Source organism: Cheilinus undulatus, linkage group 13 (assembly GCF_018320785.1).
Source record: "Cheilinus undulatus linkage group 13, ASM1832078v1, whole genome shotgun sequence".
Taxonomy (NCBI): Eukaryota; Metazoa; Chordata; class Actinopteri; order Labriformes; family Labridae; genus Cheilinus; species Cheilinus undulatus.
In genome coordinates, this window is record NC_054877.1 from 7,311,901 (window position 1) to 7,333,440 (window position 21,540).

Here is a 21,540-nt window from a genome sequence, read left to right on the forward strand (position 1 = left end):
GTGACTTTTTAGGTTTCCTAATTAAATTACTAGGAAAAAAAAAATGTATACATAGTAAAATATATGATTTTAGTCTGTTTTACAACAGTGCAACAGTTTTATTCAACTTAAATGTAATTTTTCTGTTTTTTATTATTTTTACTGTCAGCCTTACTGGTGCTAGAATTCACTCAGTAATTAAATTACAAGAAAACTGGTGGTACCACCATTACTTAAATAGTTCCCTGAAGCTAGTCATGTCTTGCCTCCCATAGATTTCAGACTCTAAAGACAACCTCACTAATTCTAAATGTCTAAAAGCCTGTCAGGGGACACTGAAGCCCATCCCAGCTGACTATGAGAGGTGTGGCCTGTCACTGGTTTATGCTTCATGTCCCATGTCCTATCAAGAAGCAGCAGGCCTCTTCCTCTTTGAAGTTTCAGTATGTTCCTAAAAAATAAAGTAAGTATTTTGTATCAAAATAAACCTTTAATGTACAGAAAATAGACCATTTATGTATGCTTACATGTGTTTAAATTAATTTTTTAAAACCATAAATGGGCAAAGAACAATGTATTGTCACTTTGTTGACCCTAACTTTGACCATAATAATGGAGAGAATAAAAAGACAGAAGGTTAAAAAATATACAGTCTTGCGTTGTCCATCTATGTATATAATGTTGTAGTGGTCACATTTTTAATTTCCAAATATTTCAAGTCCCTTGCAGCCCACTGCCAAAGTTACACTGTGCAGAAAGCAAGCAACCAAGGTGCCCTGTAGAAATGGGATGGTAGCCTTTCTCCGGTTTAAAGGTTTTGTACTACTGGATGGACTCTGAAACTACTGTTGCAAGGTGGTGCAGTTCCATACTGTTGCTTTGACAAGTAAGGAAACCCATCACCAGCATATATTTGGATTGACACTGATGCACCAGCTCAGAGGTATGAATGCTGGTATGGTGTATGCCTTTGAACAGACAAGAGTACTGACTCTTTGTTGCAAAAATAGCCAAAAACTCTGTTTAAGTGAATAGAATGTGTATGCTGAACAGGTGCTATTCAGAGAGCAGCAGTATCTCACTTCATAGGGACTTAGGATGGGAACAAGGGGGTCACCAAATAAAGTCTAAGTATGGAGTGAAACATGGGGGCTGAGCCTGGTTGCTGGAGAGGCCAGTTCACCTCCAAAGGACTGCAGAGATGCCTCTGAGCATGGCACTGAACTGTTTGGAAGCTATTTTTTCTGCGCAACTTGTGTTTCTGCATGTGAAATAACAGTGAGGAGACTGAATCACCCCTTGGGGTTTGATACGGTAATAAAATATGGTCTCTTTGCTCATGAAGATTACATATTTTACCAATTAAACTGAAACAATGCATTGTAAAACAAGCCAAACTGTGCTGTAAAGTTTAATTTGCACATGTGAACACTATCTTATTATATTAACAGTGGTATCTAGGCATGCAAGTAGTTTTGATTCTGATTGTATTATATTTGCTGCCTATTGCCTCATAGAAAGACACTGATTTCATTTTTAGCTCTCACTACTTGGAAAAACTAAATTTGAAAACAAATCCACAGGAAACATGCTGTCAACAGAAGAGTTCAGCAGCTTAAACACTGAGCCTGCTGCCCTATATCCTCTGTGCTTAGCCCACAGTGGCAAATTAAACAACAGTTCCAATGAGGCCTTAATCCTATCCCTCTTTCGCCAATCTCATTCTGATACAAACCGCAGTGTTCCCAAAAAAGATGCTTTGATATATGGAGGTCAAACTGGAGAAACAGACTGACATTTATCAGCTTTATTCTGTCCACGTCATTTAAAACCCAGAGAACACTTTGAGTGGAAAGATCTGAAATATTCTACAGTGTAATTAGATTTAAATTTCCCTTAAGGTGATTAAAAAAACCACTCAGCCAGGCTGGTTTTCTGCAGTGAGGAAATGTCTCATTCATCTTTGATAGTTTGTTATTTCCCAGCGGACATCCAGCCACAGGCCAGCCTCGGAGGTTTCAAGCACCCGGCGCTTCGTCCTGTTGAGGACGGGTGAAGAATTTGAGCAAATAAGCAACTCTAACCTCTCTGACTTTTTAATTTATCCGCTTAACCCTGGCAATCTGAAAGGAAAAGCCAAAAACACGTGACAGGGGATCAGTGCGCAGCAGCAGCAGGTGCTGATTTTTGATGAGTCAGATGTGTGTGTTTTTTTTGTAAATCCGTGGGGGGATGAAGGTTGCATATTACTAAACATTATGACAGCACAGATCACTGAGAGTGAGCCACACTAAGTTTTCTAAACTCCTTCCTGTTTGAGCTGGATGGATGGCTGGATGGCTGGATGGATGGATGGATGGATGGATGTGTATGTGTACATGGGCAGAGAATATACACACTGGAACAATGATGGTATTGTATGACCCTGACATCTCTATCAAATGCAACAGATTTAGACTTTAAAGCTCTGTAGCAATACTAACATTAAGTCTTGGACTTCCACAAGTCCATTTACGTTGGTAACATCCATCTATAGCACAGACATACGGACAGAGGTATTCAGTTTGCATGTCAGTGGTCTGCCTTGTAACAGTTAAGCAGACAGCAGCTGGACCTCCTCCATATCTTCCTCAAACTTTGACTTCGGACTCATTATTAGCCCTCAGTGTTTGTTAAGCATGAGTGAATGCAGCCACAGTGAAAGTCTTCTGGAATTTCTACTATTAACACTTCCTCTGTCACTTATATCTCACTTTTTCTTGTTTACACAAACAACAAAATGTGATATTGTCATCTAACTTGTGCAAAAGAACAGCAGGGTTAATACTGTTACATCCATTAATGAGGGAAAGTTGGGAGAAACTAATTAAAAAAACTGGTCAAAAGTAGGATTAATGACCTTTCTTCTGTATCGCTGATTAAATTTTAGGGTATTTTTCTTTGTTTTTAATAAATGGATGAAACTCAGAAGTTGTAGAGGATAAGACTTACAGAGACAGTTTTTCCTCTCTGTACGAGCACAGTCTGGCTGCACAGTCATACCATCTGCTTGACTAACACTCTTTTTGTCATTAAGCAACTCAACCACCCATCTCTCAATCATTCAAGAACTACGCAATCCCTTCCACATGCTTGCAGAGTCATTGCACACATGGACAATTATTCTTTCTGATCCTTTACTCAAGTCATCCGCACAGAGACCAGTGAGTCTGCAACCCTACACTCAGTCAGAGACAAACTTTCAGAAAAAAAACGGACATTACAAAAATCAATCACTTGTCAGACGTCTGCAGAAATAAAATGTCCAGGGGCTTTTCTTTCATCTCTTTCTTTTCTGTCTGACATTTTCAAGACATTAAAAACCACAGGGTTTCGGCAGCAGCTGAGACCAGATGACATGGTTTGGTTGTAATGGAAGCTGACACAACCAAAAAACCCCACACCTATAAGAAAAGGGAGGAAAAGTGCAGCACTTCTCTTCTAAAAGGTTCTCTTTTACGCTTTTTTTTTTTTTAAAGGTCTACTTCACAGTCCCAGTTCACAGCTTATATAAGCTTTTTATTTAAATCTTTTCTGATAATGGTTCATGTTTTTATTAACCAGATTATGGTTTTGGTAGTGAAACATGCCAACAGCCTTACCTATTGTGCGTGGAATCATGCCCTGTCGTGGCATCAAGTTGTCATCAAGTCCTTCCAGGCCACCGTACAAGGAGTGGGAGATTCTTCGCTCATGGTCATCCAGGGTGGTGTTCATCGTCTGCTGAGGACCCAGCGGGCTCCCTGGTGCCTCCTAAAAGAGCAAATGGAGGACACTTAATTGTTTGCATTCACTTAATGTTTGGTCATATTTTGCCCAAGCAATTAAACAGTTCATTCAGTTTGTCGATGTCTGTGTAGTGCATGGTGTAGTCTCTAACATAGGGCTGTCTCAGCAAAAGAATTCTAATCTTCAGCTCAAATTTTAAAACACAGTTACAAAGGGTATTGTTGAGATGGTTCCCTATGAAATGGGACGACCCTTTAAGTTTCTTATATGCCATCAGTTGTCTTTAACAGCTGTAATGGAAGCAGACCCGACACATCTACTATTAGGGTTTTTTAACATTCTTGTTGGAAATCAAAAGGGCCATATCACATTCAAATAGACTGCTGTAGTTCATTTCAAATCTTAGTGACAGAACTACTGAGTTTTATAAAGTTATTTTGAAACTTCAGCAGCCATCTTTCCAATGATTCTCGAGCCACTCCATGAAATTTCCTATGACACTTGGTTTAGAGTGCGTCTATAAATCAAACAAGATTGATGACTGTTTTGATACAATGGCAACAGAAATAGGTGTCCCAGGGACCCGATATTGGGTTATTTCTCATCTTTAATTCTTTAAATACTGCAAGTAAACTTTTGCACCCAGTGTTATCTGCACAAAGACATGCAAGCATCATATTAGATCTGAAATGTTGCCGATGCTTTTTGCAGTTTAGACCAGTGGTTCTCTACTGGTCAAAGGCCAAGATTCATCATCACCTTCTGAATGAGATATCAGGACCCAAATTTATGGATATTTTTTGCTGCGTTTGTTTGGTGAAAATGTCGCAGTTTGGACTTTAGATTAAGCACAATTTGACCAAACAAAGTAAAGCACAAGACAAATTTAAAACATACTGTGGCAGAAAAGGATATACATAAATATGTATGACTTATTATACTCAATTTTTCTGTTATACATGTAAATGTTGGTTATTTTCCAGCTATTTTAAGAAATTAACATACTGAATCTATCTAGGAAAAATTACAGGTTTTATTTCCTCTCTATTAATCTTGAATGATTTTTACACAACCTGTTTTCATTTGACTTTGTGAAATTTGTTGATCCCAAAGTCCAAACTGAGTTGCAAAAGAAGGCTTTTAAGTTTTCTGCACCTTTTGTTTAGAAAAATCTGTAGCGTGAATTCAAAAATGCAAACCTTGGTGACTTAACCTTGTAAAGCAGATGGGTTTGCCAGACTCTATCTCTGTCGTCAGGCAAATCCATCTTAGAAAAGCTCCAAACTACAACGTTTGTGCTGAACCAAACACAGTTTGGACCAATCAGCGTCATTTTAGGAGAATGATGTGGCAGCTATGGGCGGTGGCTGGCTGCCTCCAGTGCACTGATAGTCTTAGATGTAGCAGTAGCAGTTTAGTCAGAACTGAACACCATTTCTTTATCAAAACAAGGGCAGAGAGCAACACTGCAAGCTTTATGTGACAGAAAAGATGTTTCTGCTCTCAAAGCATGGGTTTGCAATCATTATGGGAGGGGTCCACTGGTGGCCCTTAGCTAGGATGTAGCTGTAGAAAAAGTTCAATCAGAACTGGACAACATTTTATATTGGGACAAAAACACAGAGCCACACTGAAGGTTTGTCTCAGTGGAGAAGTTTTCACACATCTACCTACCAGCCTTGGCATCAATTCTATTCACTGAGAAGCTCTGTCATTGACGATCTATGGCAGTGGTAGCCTCAAGAGTAGCGCATGCACATCTCGTCGTTTTGTCGTTGCTCTGATTGATCGGTCATGATTGTGACAGACAGAACATTCCTCAAATTAACTTCAGAGAATTTTTTAAAAGTACTGCCCTTCTCAAACACTTTCTAAGGGAGCTTTCCCAGATAAATGTGAAATACATCCATGCAGTAGATACTGTATATATAAAACAGTCTATTTGATGTGTCTGGTTATTGGTGTTTCTTCAAATTCTTGAATCCAAACTTTCTGAATGGCAGTGTTTTAATTGATGTTTTATGGTTGCTGTTATCATTTAATGTGTACTGTATGAGTTTAAGTGTGTTGGTTATTTTTTTTAAACATTGCATTTCTGCCATTCTCGGCCATGTCCCCCATGTAAAATTGAGATCTTTAATCTCATTGGGACTAACCTAGTGAAAGAAAGATTAAATAACTTTAACCTTTACAATAACTACTTTTACAATAAATGCTTTAATAACTTTACAAACATTTTAAAAGTATTGAGAAGTCTCAGAACAGAAGGTTTTGACAAATCACTCCATAAAAATTACTCCAGCATGCCATAAGACTGCTTGTACGAATCAATAAAGTCTAAAATGCAAAACAAAACAAAACAAAAAACTTACACTATAAACAAACAAAGCAGTAAGGTGTAAAGCTCTACTAATATCACCTCAAAGTCAGCCAATGAGACCAAAAGGAATAAGCAATGCTAACATTTATATAGCAGCAATGGGTAGACAAAAGGGCAGCTATCAATGCTAATGCTAGCAGTGTGATAACCAGGATGAATGAGCATAGATTTCCAATAGGCTGTTAAACCTCAGGCTGTAAGTGTCTCACTGTTCTCTCACGGGGGATGGTTAGCTTCCTAGCATCTTGACATTTCCCTCCAGACCTGTGATGACACTCTGTTGTTTGCTGGACAAATAGACCATCTACCCGCCCCATCACCCATAAAACACACATCCATGGTGTGAGATACATGCGAGTGTGTCTTTGTGTGTGTTGTCGCCCTCATTGTTTGTCCATTGGAAAGATGACCCTATTGATCTGCCATGGTTTCTGCATTCATTGCTGAAGGTGTTGACAGCTCCTGCCATAAAGATAAGCGCCGTCGCCTGCTTCAAATAACAGGCGATAACACTATCACACTCCAGTTCATACTGGAGCTGAATTAGCCGGATCAATAACTATAACTAGCCAGGCAGGGGTTCGATTTTGGCAGAAGGTCTCTGTCCAATGATCCTCTCACTTCACTAAATGGCAGAAGTGCTCTAATAAACACTGTCCATTAGATTTTGATGTAAACATACGGGCCCAGTTTACAGGAGGATACATATGTGGGGACATCAGGAGGCTGGCAGAAGTGTTAAAAAGCTTTCAGGCTTTCAGACTACTCATTCAAATACACTAAATATAAATTTTATCACCTCCTGCCAACTACACATTAGTTGTCATTATTGCTAGGAGAACCATAACTTCAAATTCAGACTCATGAATTGACAGGGAAGTATGATAATATATAATAAAGATAAAGTTATTCTTCTATAAATATTAAGTATAGCTGGCTGCTGTTAAGTTGAGGTGCAAACCCCAACAGACCCCCAAAATAGGTTACAAGAACTGACTTTATCTTCGTTCTTTTCATTTGTACAGCTGGCCCATTACTTCCTGTGATATCACAGACCAGACCTGCTGCATTTAATAAGAGGAGATCTAAAGACAAGGTTATGTTTCTCTGAATTGGCAAACCATGGTAAGGAAATTAATAGTACACTACTGCCTGGATGGCTCCAGAAGGAAGTTTTTCACTGTAAACGTATACCTCCAAAATGTACGTAGCTTGTCCTTCAGTCAGAGTAGACATTTGTGCAAAGTTTGAAGAAAATCCCTCCAAGTGTTCCTGAGATCACTGTCACTAGATTAGCCGGGTCTGGTGCTGAGATTGGGCCCAAAAATTCCAGCCCAACTCTACCTGAGCCTGCCTGGTCTACTATCTGTATGTCTTACCGAGTATCTTAATGTGCACAACAGAGAAGAATGTATTACAGAGGTGGCCTATTTGTTGTTTATGGTAAAGAGAGCAGTGAGGATGAGGATGAGGAGCCAACGCACAAACATCACAGTACTGTCAGGGACCCTCGCCCCAGCTCTGCCTCCCCCATCCTTTTGCTAAGCCTGGGTTCGTTGAAGGTGGCAATGCTGGTTAGGCTGTGATGGCCATGTGGTAGGGTAGGTAAGAGAGAGAGAAGCTTTGAGTGCTAACATGAAAGAGACAGGCTCTTGGACAGTGGAGATCACTGTCCAGCCTTGAGGTGTCGTGGGACTAACTGAACAAAACATCCCACATGACAACCCTGGTGAAGCGGTGGCTTCTTTCTCCCAGTCAGTCGGCACTGTTTGCTTGTGGAGGTGAACAGTGAGGATTAAACTGGGTTCAAGGACTTCTTCCCTGAACACTCGTCCTTTCTGCAGTATCTTGTGTTTGCTTCCTCTCTCTCACTCATCTCCCTCTGCATTATTTAACTGTGCACCAACTGAGAGAAACAGGCTGGCTGCACTTTTTAACAGCTTTTCTCCATCATGATGTCAAAAAACATACATTTAAAGTTAACAGCTACAAAAATATTTAGCAAATATACCTCATAGAGTGTAGTTTTCAAAACGCTTCTTAATTCAAAAATGTGATAGGATTGGGCAGCACATCACTAGTCATAAATTTTGCAGTTGGTCTGCAACAGTAGAAATTGCTCTGCAGTTACTATAAGTAGAACACAAATGTAGGGTAAGATAAAGTTCTGTAACTGCTAGATGTCTTTGGCTACACTAGAACCCTACCTAGCCAGAGCTGAAGAGAAGGGGAGCGGATTCTGGCCTGACTGGGCTCAAGGCTGTGGGCCACACCAGGGTTGTTTAGGGTTCAGGAGGTAAATCATACCTCTAATCTGGATGGATGGATGGATGGAAAACCAGAAAACAAATAGCCTCTGGCCCTGGCCTTTGACTGTGCAGAAGCATACAACTGCAGTTCTACAACTTATCTACATCCTGTTCCTTGCCTTTTACTCATTCAGACTGTTTATCTAATTTCCTCTTAGTCTATGGAATCTTTATCTTATTCAATTTTCTTTGTTATGTTTTCCAAGGTTACAGCCTTAGAGCAATGGTTCTGCATTGGTGGGTCAGAACCCAAAAGTTGGCCCAAACGCCATTTTAATTTGGTAGCAAATATGTGCCACAAGGTTTATGATTGGCTTTTATTTTGAAGGCTATGTCTCATCTCTGTTGTGTCACATCTTTTGTTCCATCTTAGGTCCTAACTGCAACATTTTTCATGAAAAACATTTGGTTGTGGTTGAAAAAGTAAGAAATTTGGGTCGCAATTTTCCATAAAAAAGGTGGTGGTGGGTCCTAACACTACACCAGTGAGAACCATTATTCCTTTTTTTAGATTAATAAAAGGCAACCACATTTAAACACTATCGATAGTCTGAAACCTTACCTTAACTCTGTAATCAGAGACTGAGTCAGCCTAATCATAATGCAAAGATTGCATACAGCATGATTTCTGGTAATCAAACCTGCTTCAATGTCACTCAGATATTACACACTTTAATAAACACAACAGGTCCAAGGACCAGTACTGTGGCACTTGACTCAACTGGTGATAATCAACATAGAACAAAACATATGAGGGTCCCATAAGGGCAAGGCTCTGGAGAGTCCAATGGCGACCTCTAATTTGGAGCAATTTGTATCTCCATATACTGCTGGGAATGTAAAATTAGCTTGTAATACTATGTAATCATTTGGAAGAAGATGAATCATACCAATGAGGTCTCTTGGGTAATTATTTTTATGGCTTCTGCTAATTTGGACAATGTCAGGATGGTGTGAGTTCATATTTTAGCTCAATCTATAGCTGGGTAGAAAGGCACTCCAACATATTCAATAATAAAATAGGTTCAATATTAAAATTAATGAAATGAGGTTTTAAAAAATGCTGATTAGACCAAGATCTTGCCATAAATTTGATGAAAGTTTGAAGTAAAATGCTGAATTAAAGGAAAGAAAACTACTGGAGGAATTAAACAAATACCAGCACACAGCACCAATCATACGCACACACGGATATAACAAATCTTCCAGGCAAACAAACCCATTTGTAAGGTCACCATATGGCGCTGCGACTGCCAGCATGCGTGTGCTCCTGACTTTAAATGAGAAAGGTAATGAATTGGCCGGCTGAAGGGGCCGAGGTGAAAAGGCTCAGTAATAGCCAAGGGGATTCGCCATACTGACTGCGACATATCACACTGCAGCTCATTGCATATTCAGCCTGATAATTGAGCTCCGGGAAGGTCTCGATCCCATCGGGTGTCGACGGTGATGAGGAAGTCAGCTGCTCGGGGTTTGCTGTGTTTCTGCGGGGATGGAGGAGGGAACTGGAGCATTTGGGTTTGAGGTTTATGCAAGGGCAAACATTGGAGATAGATTTTTGATTGGCTGTCAAGGGATGGAGAGACGGGAGGAAAGTAAATACTGGATTATTTGATCCCCATTGTCATTATGTCAGCGTGACAGTATGTCAAAATGAGCCACAGCTTTCATCCTTTGGTACTGAGAGGATCAAGTTTTTAATCAACTTCAAATGTGGGTATTAGTTTGAAACAAATTACCAGAACCTTTACTTTCTGTTAAATTTGGCTTCAGCTGAAATAACTTTTCTATAATCATGTCCTGGATTACACTACAGTATTTGCTATGTAGCATCATTAACTACATTATCTATAGTTAAGTTAGCTTTAGCAATATGAGCTTTAGCAAACATCTGATAATGCAGCTTACATGTAGCTTACACAACTGATTTTTAATGTAAGATTTAGCTGTTTTTAGCTATGTAGCACCATTAGCTTTGTAGCTACATTATCCGTATCTAAGTTAGCTTTAGCAACATGAGCTTTATCAAACATACCAACTGATAATGTAGATATGTAGCTTAAACAACTGATTTTTAAAGTAAGATTTAGCTGTTTCTAGCTATGTAGCACCATTAGCTATGTAGCTACATTAACCGTAGCTAAGTTAGCTTAAGAAACATGAGCTTTATCAAACACAACAAAAGCTAACAGCTATGTAGATAATGCAGATATGTAGCTTATACAGCTCCTTTGTGAGCTTAGCCTTTGGTGTTATCTAGTAGCTCAGTTATCAGTATAGCTTACGCAGCTAATGGGGCTATGTAAGCTACACTTATCTCCAGTAAAGGTCATTTTAATGCTTCAGCATTTTGGATGATGCTGTGCCTCCAACTGTGTGGCAACAGTCTGGGGAAGGCCCTTTTCTATTCCAACATGATTTTGTCTCAGTGCACAAAGCAAGGACTATAAAGACATGGTTTGATGAGTCCAGCATGGAAGAACTTGACTCTCCCGAACAGAGCCCTGACCCCAACCCCATTGAGCACCCTTGGGATGAACTGGATCAGAGATTGTGAGCCAGGCCTTCTCATCCAACATCAGTGCCTGACCTCATAAATGCTCTACAGAATGGATGGGCACACATTCACACACAAACACTTGAAAATCTTGTGAAAAGCCTTCCAAGAAGAGTAGAGGCTGGTATAGCTCCAATTGAATGGAGTCACATTTTTGTTTAACTCTGCCCCCGTCTGGTGATAAGGTGCTACATGATTTGACCTAATATTTAATGAAAGGCTTGTTATCATGTATAAATAAATACAGACCCTCTACAGGGACTTTTAAAGCAGCTCTGTGCAGTCTCTTTGAGTACAAGTGTATTAAATTGTTGTTTTCCTCCTATCTGAGTGGCCTGGACACTTGTCTTATAAACAGCCAGACGACTCGGACAGCCTCGGGCCATGCCTCCAGGTCTGCATGTGAAGCAGAGATTGACGAGTCTCCCAGCTCAAGTCCTGTTCATCCAGCAGGCTGTCCATGGACTCTCACTGCGCTAACACCGCCACACTGCACACAAACACACATCAGCTACCTGAATGGAAACCAGCCTACACTGACAAAGATCCTTGAAATAAATGCATACATGCATAAGCACAAACTACACACCCACTCACGCAGACACAGAGAGGTGTGCATGAACACACTGAGCCACACAAACACAAAACACACCTCCAGGCTTAGCCTCTGCTTTCAATTACCAGACGGGCCGAGGGGAAATCAAAACTTTGACACACCGGGTTGGAAAAAGGAGAGCAGGGAAGCCAGGCAGTGCCAGAGGCGTAGTCGTGCACGCTCTCCGTGCACGCTCGTACAGCAGCAGTAACACAGAATCAGCCTCGGCTTTCAAGCAGGCGACAGGCAGAGGTGTACAGAGAATGTAAAAACATGACATTGAGGGGAGGAAAAAAGTTGTGTAGCGCCGTTCACAGCCGTGTTTTTTTTCTTTCTTCCTCCAGCTGCCTTGAGAGAGGTGAGCCTGCGTAGGAGGAGGATGGTGAACTGCTGTGACCTGACTACTTACTTTTATTTCATGAAATGATTTCTTGCTGCTCGTGAGGGTATTTCCCAGTGGTTTGAAGCACATTTACCACACAAAGGGTCTTATTGAAGTGGTGATGTCTGGGCATATATCTTTATTTAGGACAGCAGTGTCAGATGACTTCAGGCTTAAAAAAAACATGAATGCACATCAAAACTACTAATTATATCACTTACATCTTTAATATAATCACAAACACCCCTAATTGCATTCATTTAATCAAGGTTATAACAGTCAGATCTGTAATCAAAATAATTTAAAGGCGGGCTAGGATTTAATTTACAAATCAAAGAAGCAAAAAACAACTGATTTGTTATGGGGTAATAGATTCCTAGATTCCTATTATGCAGTTTGTGGTCTGGACATGATACATAAAATATATGTTCAAATATTTGTACCTCAAGGTGCAGCATGTTGCATGGCCTACTAAAGCCTGATTTATACATCTGTGTCATATCTATGTCCTGCCCGTCATTCTTCCTACATTTTTCCTTAATTATTCTTCCTACAGGTAACTTCATTCATTGTATGACTGAGTCAAGGAAAATTCCAAGTTAAAGCGTTCTTCTTAAAGCATTCAGAAGGTGACTGGATGACAAAAAATGTAGTAGACATGCCCAGCTCCAATACTAATCTGAGCTACGCAGGCTAGTGCTGCCATAGTTCATAAGTGATACAGTTTATTGGTGTCTAAAACTCATCCTAATGTCTTTTGGAAGACGTGCAAAAAAAAACATTTCTAAGAGCTGAAATTTATGTCAAAATGCCAGTTTAAAACCTTTTTCATCACAATAAGGTTTTTTTTTTTTTTAATTGTTCTGCCCTTGTTAAGTTTTATATTGTGTAGGTTGTAATATAGAATGATTTATTGCTTGCATTTGTTGGAAAATACATAAGATGGGGAACTTAAGGAATAATTACATTTCAAATCCCAATCGCACTATTGGGTACAAAAAAATCACAATTAGATTATTTTCCCAAATCTTCCAGTATAATAATTGTCAATGCCTATTTGGAAGGTGTATTATGAATGTTTGTCTTTTAGTTTCATGATGCTTAGGAGAATAAAGAAACTGCACCAGTCCGGACTTACAGATACGAAGGAGGTTGCTACAAGTACACTGAATATGTGGATAATCAAAAATTGTAACATTTACACCCAAACTCAAAAGACATCTTTAATCTTTTTGGAAATGACATACAGAGAGTAAATTTCTAAGCTTATAAAAAGTGTTGAGCTACAGAAACGTTGGTGTGTGATAAGAAGAGTCATTTAAAACTAAGCCAACAATGGCTCCTCTCTAGTATTCAGGTAGCAACTCTCCCAAAAGAGTCAAACCAACCCTCTGTGGTGCGGACCCATACAAACACTGTAAAGTGTAAGTATTAAAGGGGGCCCATTATGCAAAAATCACTCTTTCCTGCTTTCCTAACACAAATATGTGCCCCTGGCCAGTCCAATATCCCCTTAAGTACCAGTCCAGGTCCTTAAATTTGGATAAAAGCATCTGTAACTTTGTAACATCAGGAGTGCCACATCCATTTCCTGAGAGGGGTGTGATCAGGGGCGGAGCCAGACAGATCAGTAACATTTAAAGCCACAGACACAGAAACGGCCCGTTCTGAGATGGGCTGAAACAGAGGGGTTTTTAGACATGCAAAAATCCAATACTGGAGTGTTTTTTCAGCAACAAACTTCACAGGCATGTTTTGAAGACCTCTGAGACCAATATAAACTTGTCTTTAAGGGGTAAAATTTGTCCCCTTTAACTCTGACAGCATTAATTCGAGAATGCAGGTTTTGCTGTGTACTGACTCACAACGACTCCATATATCACAAACTCCTCCTGAAGCAGGCTTGCAGAAAAGCAAAAAAACCCTTTCTGTCTTCAGAAGCTTTCAGTCTTGCACCGTATTCTTTATTGCATGAGGAAATGTGGTCCAGTTCTGATAAAACTGCTACTATACTATAGCTACATCCAAGCCGATTACTACATTGGTGGCAGCCATTGCTATCAGCTTCCAGAACTAAACTCTGCCTGTAGCTACAACCTCACTCTCTCCTCAGATGCTGATTGGTCCAAACTGCTTTCGGGTCTGTCAAAAAAGCTGTAGATTGAAGCTTTGGGAGATGGATTTACCTGATGACAGAGATGGAATTTGAAAAATCCAACTGGTTTGCAAGGTTAACTAAACCAGGCTCAAAAAGCACATTACAAGTGCAACTGCACTGTGCTCACTTTATCTTGTCTGCGAAATATTCTACCAATGTGGACATACCTGTCTGCAAAAACAAGGTAAATGTGGCTCTCTGATTATCATTTTGGCTGAGAGATATGTGCAGCTAGGTGTAAATAAAAAACACACACCTTCAACTCTAAATATTCTTGGTGCATTAAATGCTACCAATATCACTGTGGTAGAAATATAAGTCAGAAATAAAACAAAATATAAATCAATCATACAATTTTGTAGTGAAGCGATTCGGCTTTTTAGAAAGACCAAATCCTGTTAAACACAAATATCAAATACTGCCCCCAATGGCGCTTGAGCTAACTTAGATTAAAAAAAAGGGCTTTATTTGGATTGTACAGTGGAGAGTCAGGAAAGTTTCAGCATCCCAACAGATAAGCACTGAGTCAAAATATGCACATTATTTCTTTGAGATTCTTCCACCCAGGAGGCTAAAAAATCCATGAAAGCTCCAAATAAAAACTGCAACCTGAAACTGTGTCTGAAAGTCAGCAGCTACAGAAATCTGTGAGCAGTAAGCGAATGAAAGCACTCCCCCATTTACTCCATAACAAATGTTGACAAGTCCTTGCGCGGAGTGTTAACCCCCCCAGTATTTTTTACTGGAACTGCTCAGGGGTCAGTGGTCAACACTACAGTACCACAGCTGTAATGTGCTGCTCTGAGGTGTGAACATGTGAAAATCAAGTGTGAGGCAGGCTGCAGCTGCTGCTAAAGGTCATGTGAGCTCAGTCGGGGTAAATAAAGCAATTAATCATGAATCATTTCCAGTGTGACCTTTTTCAAAATAATATCACATTTTCATTAAGTGGTGATGCCAGCGACATTCAATCCATGCCAGCAGAGAGTTTGATTTTCATGGGTGCAATTGTCTGTTATTTTTATGAGAATATCTAGAAAAAGCTCTAGAAAATGGTCTTAAAACCAAAAATGTATACTAAATGGTCAGAAGAGGCTTGCCTTACTCCAGTGTGCCTGTCCTTTTCTCTCTTCCTTACCTCATTCCTTTTGGCTACCCGTCGGGCCACAATCAGCTGGATCATCCCACGCTTGTTGCCCTCTGTTGACATGGACTTGCGTAGCGTCTCCATGGCGTCCTGGTTGGTTTTACCCAATAACGACTCTCCGTTGACAGCAATCAGCTGGTCGTTCACTCGGAGCCGACCGTCCTGCGAGCAGATAAGACATTAAAGAGTTTAGAAACTCTTAACAGCACTCGTAGCACTTTTCCAACCACCTTACAGCACAAGCAGAGTGATGAAAAAGCAACTTGACAATTACCATTATCTCATCAGACTAACAGTCGCACTCGCAGAGTGTATCCTGTTTGTAGTCATGATCTAATCTCTTCACAGAGAAGTGTGCTTTTAAGTCCATTATTACGTTCTGTCAACACAAGCTTGTATGAAAAGCAATCAAGCTAAAAGACAAGTGAAACTGACAGCAGCACCGCACCGCACAGAACAAAACAGGGAGCTTTGTGTTCAGAGATTTGATCACAGATGAAGATTTTCTACAAAGTTTCTGATGAACAGATACTTATGTCACTCTGATTTCTCTGCCGAGGGCGTTTGAGCGATTGTAAGATTAAAAAGAAAAAAATGTTCCCAGTTTGTTGCGTGACATTTTCCTTTTATTGTGTCACTTCCCAACAGACTGTCAGCAAATATTACAGAGTGTATATTTAAAGCCATCGATGATGGTCTCGGTTTGTTTCTCCAGCTGTGTAAAGAGTTTTTCATTTAATTTTACACAGAAGAACAGAGGCTCATTACAGAGGAAGAAAGGTATATCTTGTTTAAACAGTGATTTGGTAGAGTTGCACTTGTTGGGAAATTAAAGCTTCCTGTGAAGCAAATCAGAAATTGGTCCCTTAATACACTTAGAATAGAGTAGCTTTCATCAAGTGAAAAGGCTGGACCATGTGTGACAGAATTTTTGATTAAGACTGGTAGAAAGTCCAATGCTGATTTTCAGTCAGGACCAATTTGTCATGAAACACATAATTTGCAATTATAGATATTTTCTTTATCAGCAGTAATTAACAGTCTCTTATTTATATTTCCATAAGCCACATGGAAAGCATGAAGCAGGAATAGCACACGTTCCTGCCGTTCCTGTGCGTACCAGGAAAGCCTGGGGAAGAGAGAGAGGCAGCAAGAAAAGCAGAGCAGGAATCAATGAAAACAGAAGGACATTTATCAAGTCAGAAGCAGAATAAAGGAGGAGCTGGGGTGGAGGAGGGTTGCAAAACATGGCTTGCAAAGGGAGCAGCAAAGCATAGCCAGGCCAGAGAGGTTTAAATATGGCAGCATGAGTGAGATCAGCCAATAGCATGTCTAGAGCAAATCAGCTGGCTGTCAGCTGATGAGGGTTTGTGTGAGATCAGCTGATCTCATTTATATGGCAGCCCTTGACTCCATGGTCTGCCAGAACTAATGCAATATGCTTAATTTTTGTACATTCAGTCAGGAACTTTCTTGTCACACATTTCAACATTTTAATGCAAAATGGATAGTTTTACTTTGCTGAAAGCTCAAAAGATGCTGCCTGGGTTAGTCAAGCAGCATGCTTTGACTTCCCAAGAGGGCAAAGCTAGAAACCCCCATATGGATATACATTTATAATAACACATTTTAAATACAATCAAAATAGTTCAAAAGCAATTAATCCATAGTATCGTGAACCTGAATATGATATTGCAACAAGTTTTATGCTATAAACGAGGAGGCTGGGGTGGAGGAGGTTAAGCTCTGCTGGCAGCAGTGTGGTGTATCAGTATAAATGCAAGCAAGGATTAGTGAGAAGTATGTCATATTATACATCAGAAAGAGCTGTGATTGGCTGTGGGAGCTGGGAGGCAATAGTCAATAGTCTAGGCATTGGCTAGACTGTGTGTCTAATGCTGACGTGCTCAGGACAGCGGGATGGGAGGGGTCTTCTGCCTGATACAGGAGCACCAGCTGTGCTTCTACAGGCTCCTGGCATGCCATCCAGGGCTTGATTCACCTCACTGCATACTGGGTGCCCAGGACCTGGTGGGCTGGACCAGAAATCAGGGGCAGCCATGAAGAGTCATTTGGGAGGATACCTGGAGAGATAGGGCATGGGCCTGGTGCAGGCCTGGAGGATTGCCATCAAGAGACCAGAGCAGGGGCGGTTGCATGTTGACACAGCGAAATGTCGAAGCCGGTATGACCTGACCAGACCAGCGATTGTGCCTCTTGTAATGCAGCAGCTGTTAAGCCCTGTTACCTGCTAACACTCCTATGCTAAAGTTGCATTAAGTGTATGATAATAGACACTTTTCCTTGTTTGCTTGTCACATTAAATGACTCTCATCATCATGAAAGACCTTAATCTTAAAGAGCAACATTAAGTTACAGCTTCCTTCAAAAGATCTAGGGCTGCTGGTAATGCCAGGACACGTTCTTTTTTTACAATATTTCCCCCCTTCTTTGATATTTCCTTTAACACTGGATAATATGAACTCAATAGAGCTATTTAACACAAACCAAATGGACACTCCAGAGTAAAGCAGAATTCAACATTTGTGACCTTGCAACAATAAAGAGTTGTAAAAATTGTTCTAAATACAAACACTGGTGCTTGCAGAGCAATAATCAGATTAGAGTCCTGTGAGAAAAAGCCATCACAATTTCAAACCTCTTTTCAGTGTCTCCTTTAAACCCTCTGATAATTACAGAGAGATGTATGATACCTTGCAGGCTGCTCCTCCATTAATGATCGATTTGACAAAGATGCCAAGGTCAGCGTGGTTCTCCTTGGAGCGGTTCCCTTTGACGCTGACACCCAACCCGGCTGACCCCGAGTCACTGAGGGGGATTTCAAAGGTCAGGAATTCTCTGGTCCCGTCTGGAGTCAAAACCAAGTCGTCCTCTTCTGTCTTCTGTAAGAGGATGAACAGAGAAAGAGAGAGAAAGACCCTTTTAAAACCTTTGCAACCATTTACACCTAAAACATACCAATTAATTCATGAATATAAGATAAAAACGTAACAGCAATGGCAGAACAACCTTCAGAGTCTAATAAGTCTTGTTTTATTGGTCATTAACTCTTATAGCCTAACATTATGCATATTTTAACACAAAAACAAAAAGATTCAAGCAATAACACAATAATCCCTTTAATCCCTGCCAAGGTCTCACCATGTTATTGTAGGTCAGCCACACGGCCAAAGTTAAAAGGACATTCATTTGGCCACTTGAGGTTAATGAAAAGTACTTGCATATAAATTACTGAAGGGCAGATAGCAGGGAGGGAAATCAGAGTGCAAGCTCATTAGCTCCATCAGATATATTAGTGTTAAACAGGGCAGCACTCCTAAGTGTTAAATCAGGTACTAAGAACACACATAGGTGAGGATTTATCTGCTAAATCAAGGCACAATGCTGTTTAGTTTATCAATGCTAGAGGCTTTTTAAGACTTTTAAGAAAGTATCAGCAACAAATTAGAGGGAGATTTTATCAGAATAAGGAGGCTTAAGTGACTTTATCCTCTTTCCCATTCACCAATAAGAGTACAAGAAGTAAACGTCAACAACTCAACACTTCTGTGGTTATTGCACTGCAGTATTGCATTTAATAATTTATTTGCAGTTATTAAACTTTTATTTTGATTCAACAGTGGACTGAGTAGGAAGGTAGGGAGTGACGTACAGAGAGGGATCTCCAAGTCGGACCTGAACTCAGACCGCCTGCAAGGAGGTCCACATCCTCTGTATAGGAACTGCTTTCAAGCTGAATATAATTAATCAGCTTGTGCGTTGGTGTTTGTGCAACTCTGCAGTATTCCATCAAAACGCTATTTGTCGGTGCATCTTTAATGCCATTTCCTGGTCAGGCTAACCCATTTCTTGCATGTTTGTGAACATGAAACCACAGCAAATGAAACCAAGCATATCATATTTAAGTTCAAGCTGATTATTGAGGAGCAGATGTTTATTGTATTGCAGTTATTGTAAAGCAGAAAAGAGAGGAGACTCTAGACATTGAAAGTACAGCCTGAATGCACATTCCTTACTGCCAATATGGTCTGAAAGGCTTCCAGGACGAAGTTTTCAAGCTGGGCATGCCTGGAAGACTTCCACAGGGAGGAAACCAGGAGACATCCTGATCAGATGCCTATACTCCCTCAGCTAGCTCCTTTCGAATGTCTGAACTCCTCACCCTATCTCTAAGGCTGAGCCCAGCTCCCTTCTAGAGAAAACTCATTTCTTCCACTTATGCAATCTTATTCTACCGGTCATTACGCAGAGTTCAGGCTTGTACGGGCACTAGCTCGCAGTACTGCTGACATTACAGCAATCCACCTGTCATCCTTGCTTTCCCTTTTGCCCTCACTTGTGTACAAGACCCCAAGATACCTAGATTCCTTTACCAGAGGCAGAGACTCACTCCTGACCCAGAGGGAGAACTCCACTGTTTTCCTGCAGAGAACTATGGCCTTGGATTTGGAGTGCCTGGCCTTCATACAGACTGCTTCGCACTCAGTTGAAAACCAAGCAAATGCCTGCAGCAGGAAGCCAAAAAAAACACATCATCTGCAAACAGAAGAGATGAAATTCTGAGGTCCCTGAAACAGAAACCCTCCTCAACAGAATCGATGACAAGGGGCAGCCCTGGCGAAGGCCAACATGCATTGGGAACATGTCCGATACGCGCTGAGAATCCGGACGCAATTCTCACATTGGTTAAACAGGGACCTGATGGCTCACAGCAACCACCTTGGGGCCCCATACATCCCAGTACCCCCACATGAGTCCCCCAGGGACACTATCGTAGGCAATTTCCAAGTCCAGAAAACACACATAGACTGGATGAGCAAACTCCTATGCTCCCTCAGGAAGTCCTACAAGGGTAAAGAGCTGGCCCACCATCCCACATGCAGAATCCACATTGTTCCTCCTGTGTCTAAGGTTCAACAATCGACATTTAAGAGTAAAAAAGGAGGCTCCAGCCGATTGTCATATCCAGGAAAAGGTTGTTAACAAAATTGTTTTGCTCAATTTATAAAGAAAAATCAACTTCTGACTTATTTTTATTTTATAATGCTAAAATAGTTGACATCTTTCTTTGATATCAACCTTTTTTTCAGATAAATAATAGGAAACAGTGTTCCCCCTCTGATTTTTCCCTCTCATGTTTGGCTCTGTTGTTGATTTCGTGAAACTTTCAGCTTTTAAGAGTAAACAGACCTCTTGAAAATGTCCTTGCTCATGAAAGCTGTAGAACTAAAGGATCAGTGTTAAAGGACTCAGAGAAACATCACAATGAACCGATCCAACACGCCATGCACCTGGATCATGATGCAGAGTGCGTCAAACTGGCGGTGAACTTCCCAGTAAGCCGACGTGAACGCAGCAGCCTAATTGACATGCTGAGTGCTCTCTCTTTCTCTCTTCTCCTCCACAACAGGTGCTTCTCCCGCTCTTTCTCTTCATTCATTCTCCCTCTCTCTTCCAGCTCAACAATAAAAAGCTATTCTCTCTCGCTTGTTATTTGACAGCTGTCCTCTGAATAGACGGGTGCATGCACGCTCACGCCTGGCAATTATTGTGCACGCCTAATGAATTCAATCATCGGGCTCGGTGTCAGCATGTCATTAGCTCCCTTTGTTTGCTGGGAGAGAGATGGAATTGCTCAGGGTTAGAAAGCAGGGAGAGAGGGGTGGAGAGGTGGGAAATGCAGAAGAGGAGGAGACAGGAAAAAGGAGGGTTTATGGAAAAAGAAGGAAAAAAAGGACGGGCTGATGGATGGAAATAAGAAAAGGAGGTAGGAAAGAGGTAAATAAAACACAAAACAAACACTAAAAGCATCTTCAAGGTGTCTGCAGAAAGATAAAGAGCCAACACAACTAAATCTGAGTTAAAATTACAGATGAAGCAAGAAATTAAGCTCATTTGTAATCAGACGTATTATGTAAGCGCTTAGGTGTAAAAATGCAAACGATGATGTAAGCTTTCGGGACTCATCAGGCTCCAAAAAGATCAGCTTTATTATGTTTAAACAGATAAACTTTTAGTTTTAAATGCACATTCTGAATTTGATTCCTTTAGAACATATACCTGTATATATATACTGTATATTAAAAGAAATGGTACACGAGCATGTTTACCATGATGTTACGTCACCTTTTCTAACAACAATACTTTTTAAGCATCTGTGCACTAAAGACTCTTCTTTGTTCAAGAGTGCAGGGTTTCGTTGTATTTTGTTCTTCATATTGCTCTATACATTTTCAATGGGAGA

General features: G+C 40.5%; 1 protein-coding gene across 3 annotated transcripts in view; it reads right to left on the reverse strand.

The window, feature by feature from the left end:
* The window catches only part of LOC121520462 (partitioning defective 3 homolog), a 443,160-nt gene that overhangs the window by 159,680 nt on the left and 261,940 nt on the right, over window positions 1–21,540 (reverse strand). For all 3 annotated transcript variants that reach the window (XM_041803924.1, XM_041803923.1, XM_041803922.1), the window contains 3 exons: window positions 17,990–18,178; window positions 15,267–15,437; window positions 3,621–3,771 (listed from right to left, as the gene is read on the reverse strand). In XM_041803924.1, the coding sequence (XP_041659858.1) occupies window positions 3,621–3,771; window positions 15,267–15,437; window positions 17,990–18,178 (511 nt within the window). The remainder of the gene's footprint in view (window positions 1–3,620; window positions 3,772–15,266; window positions 15,438–17,989; window positions 18,179–21,540) is intronic.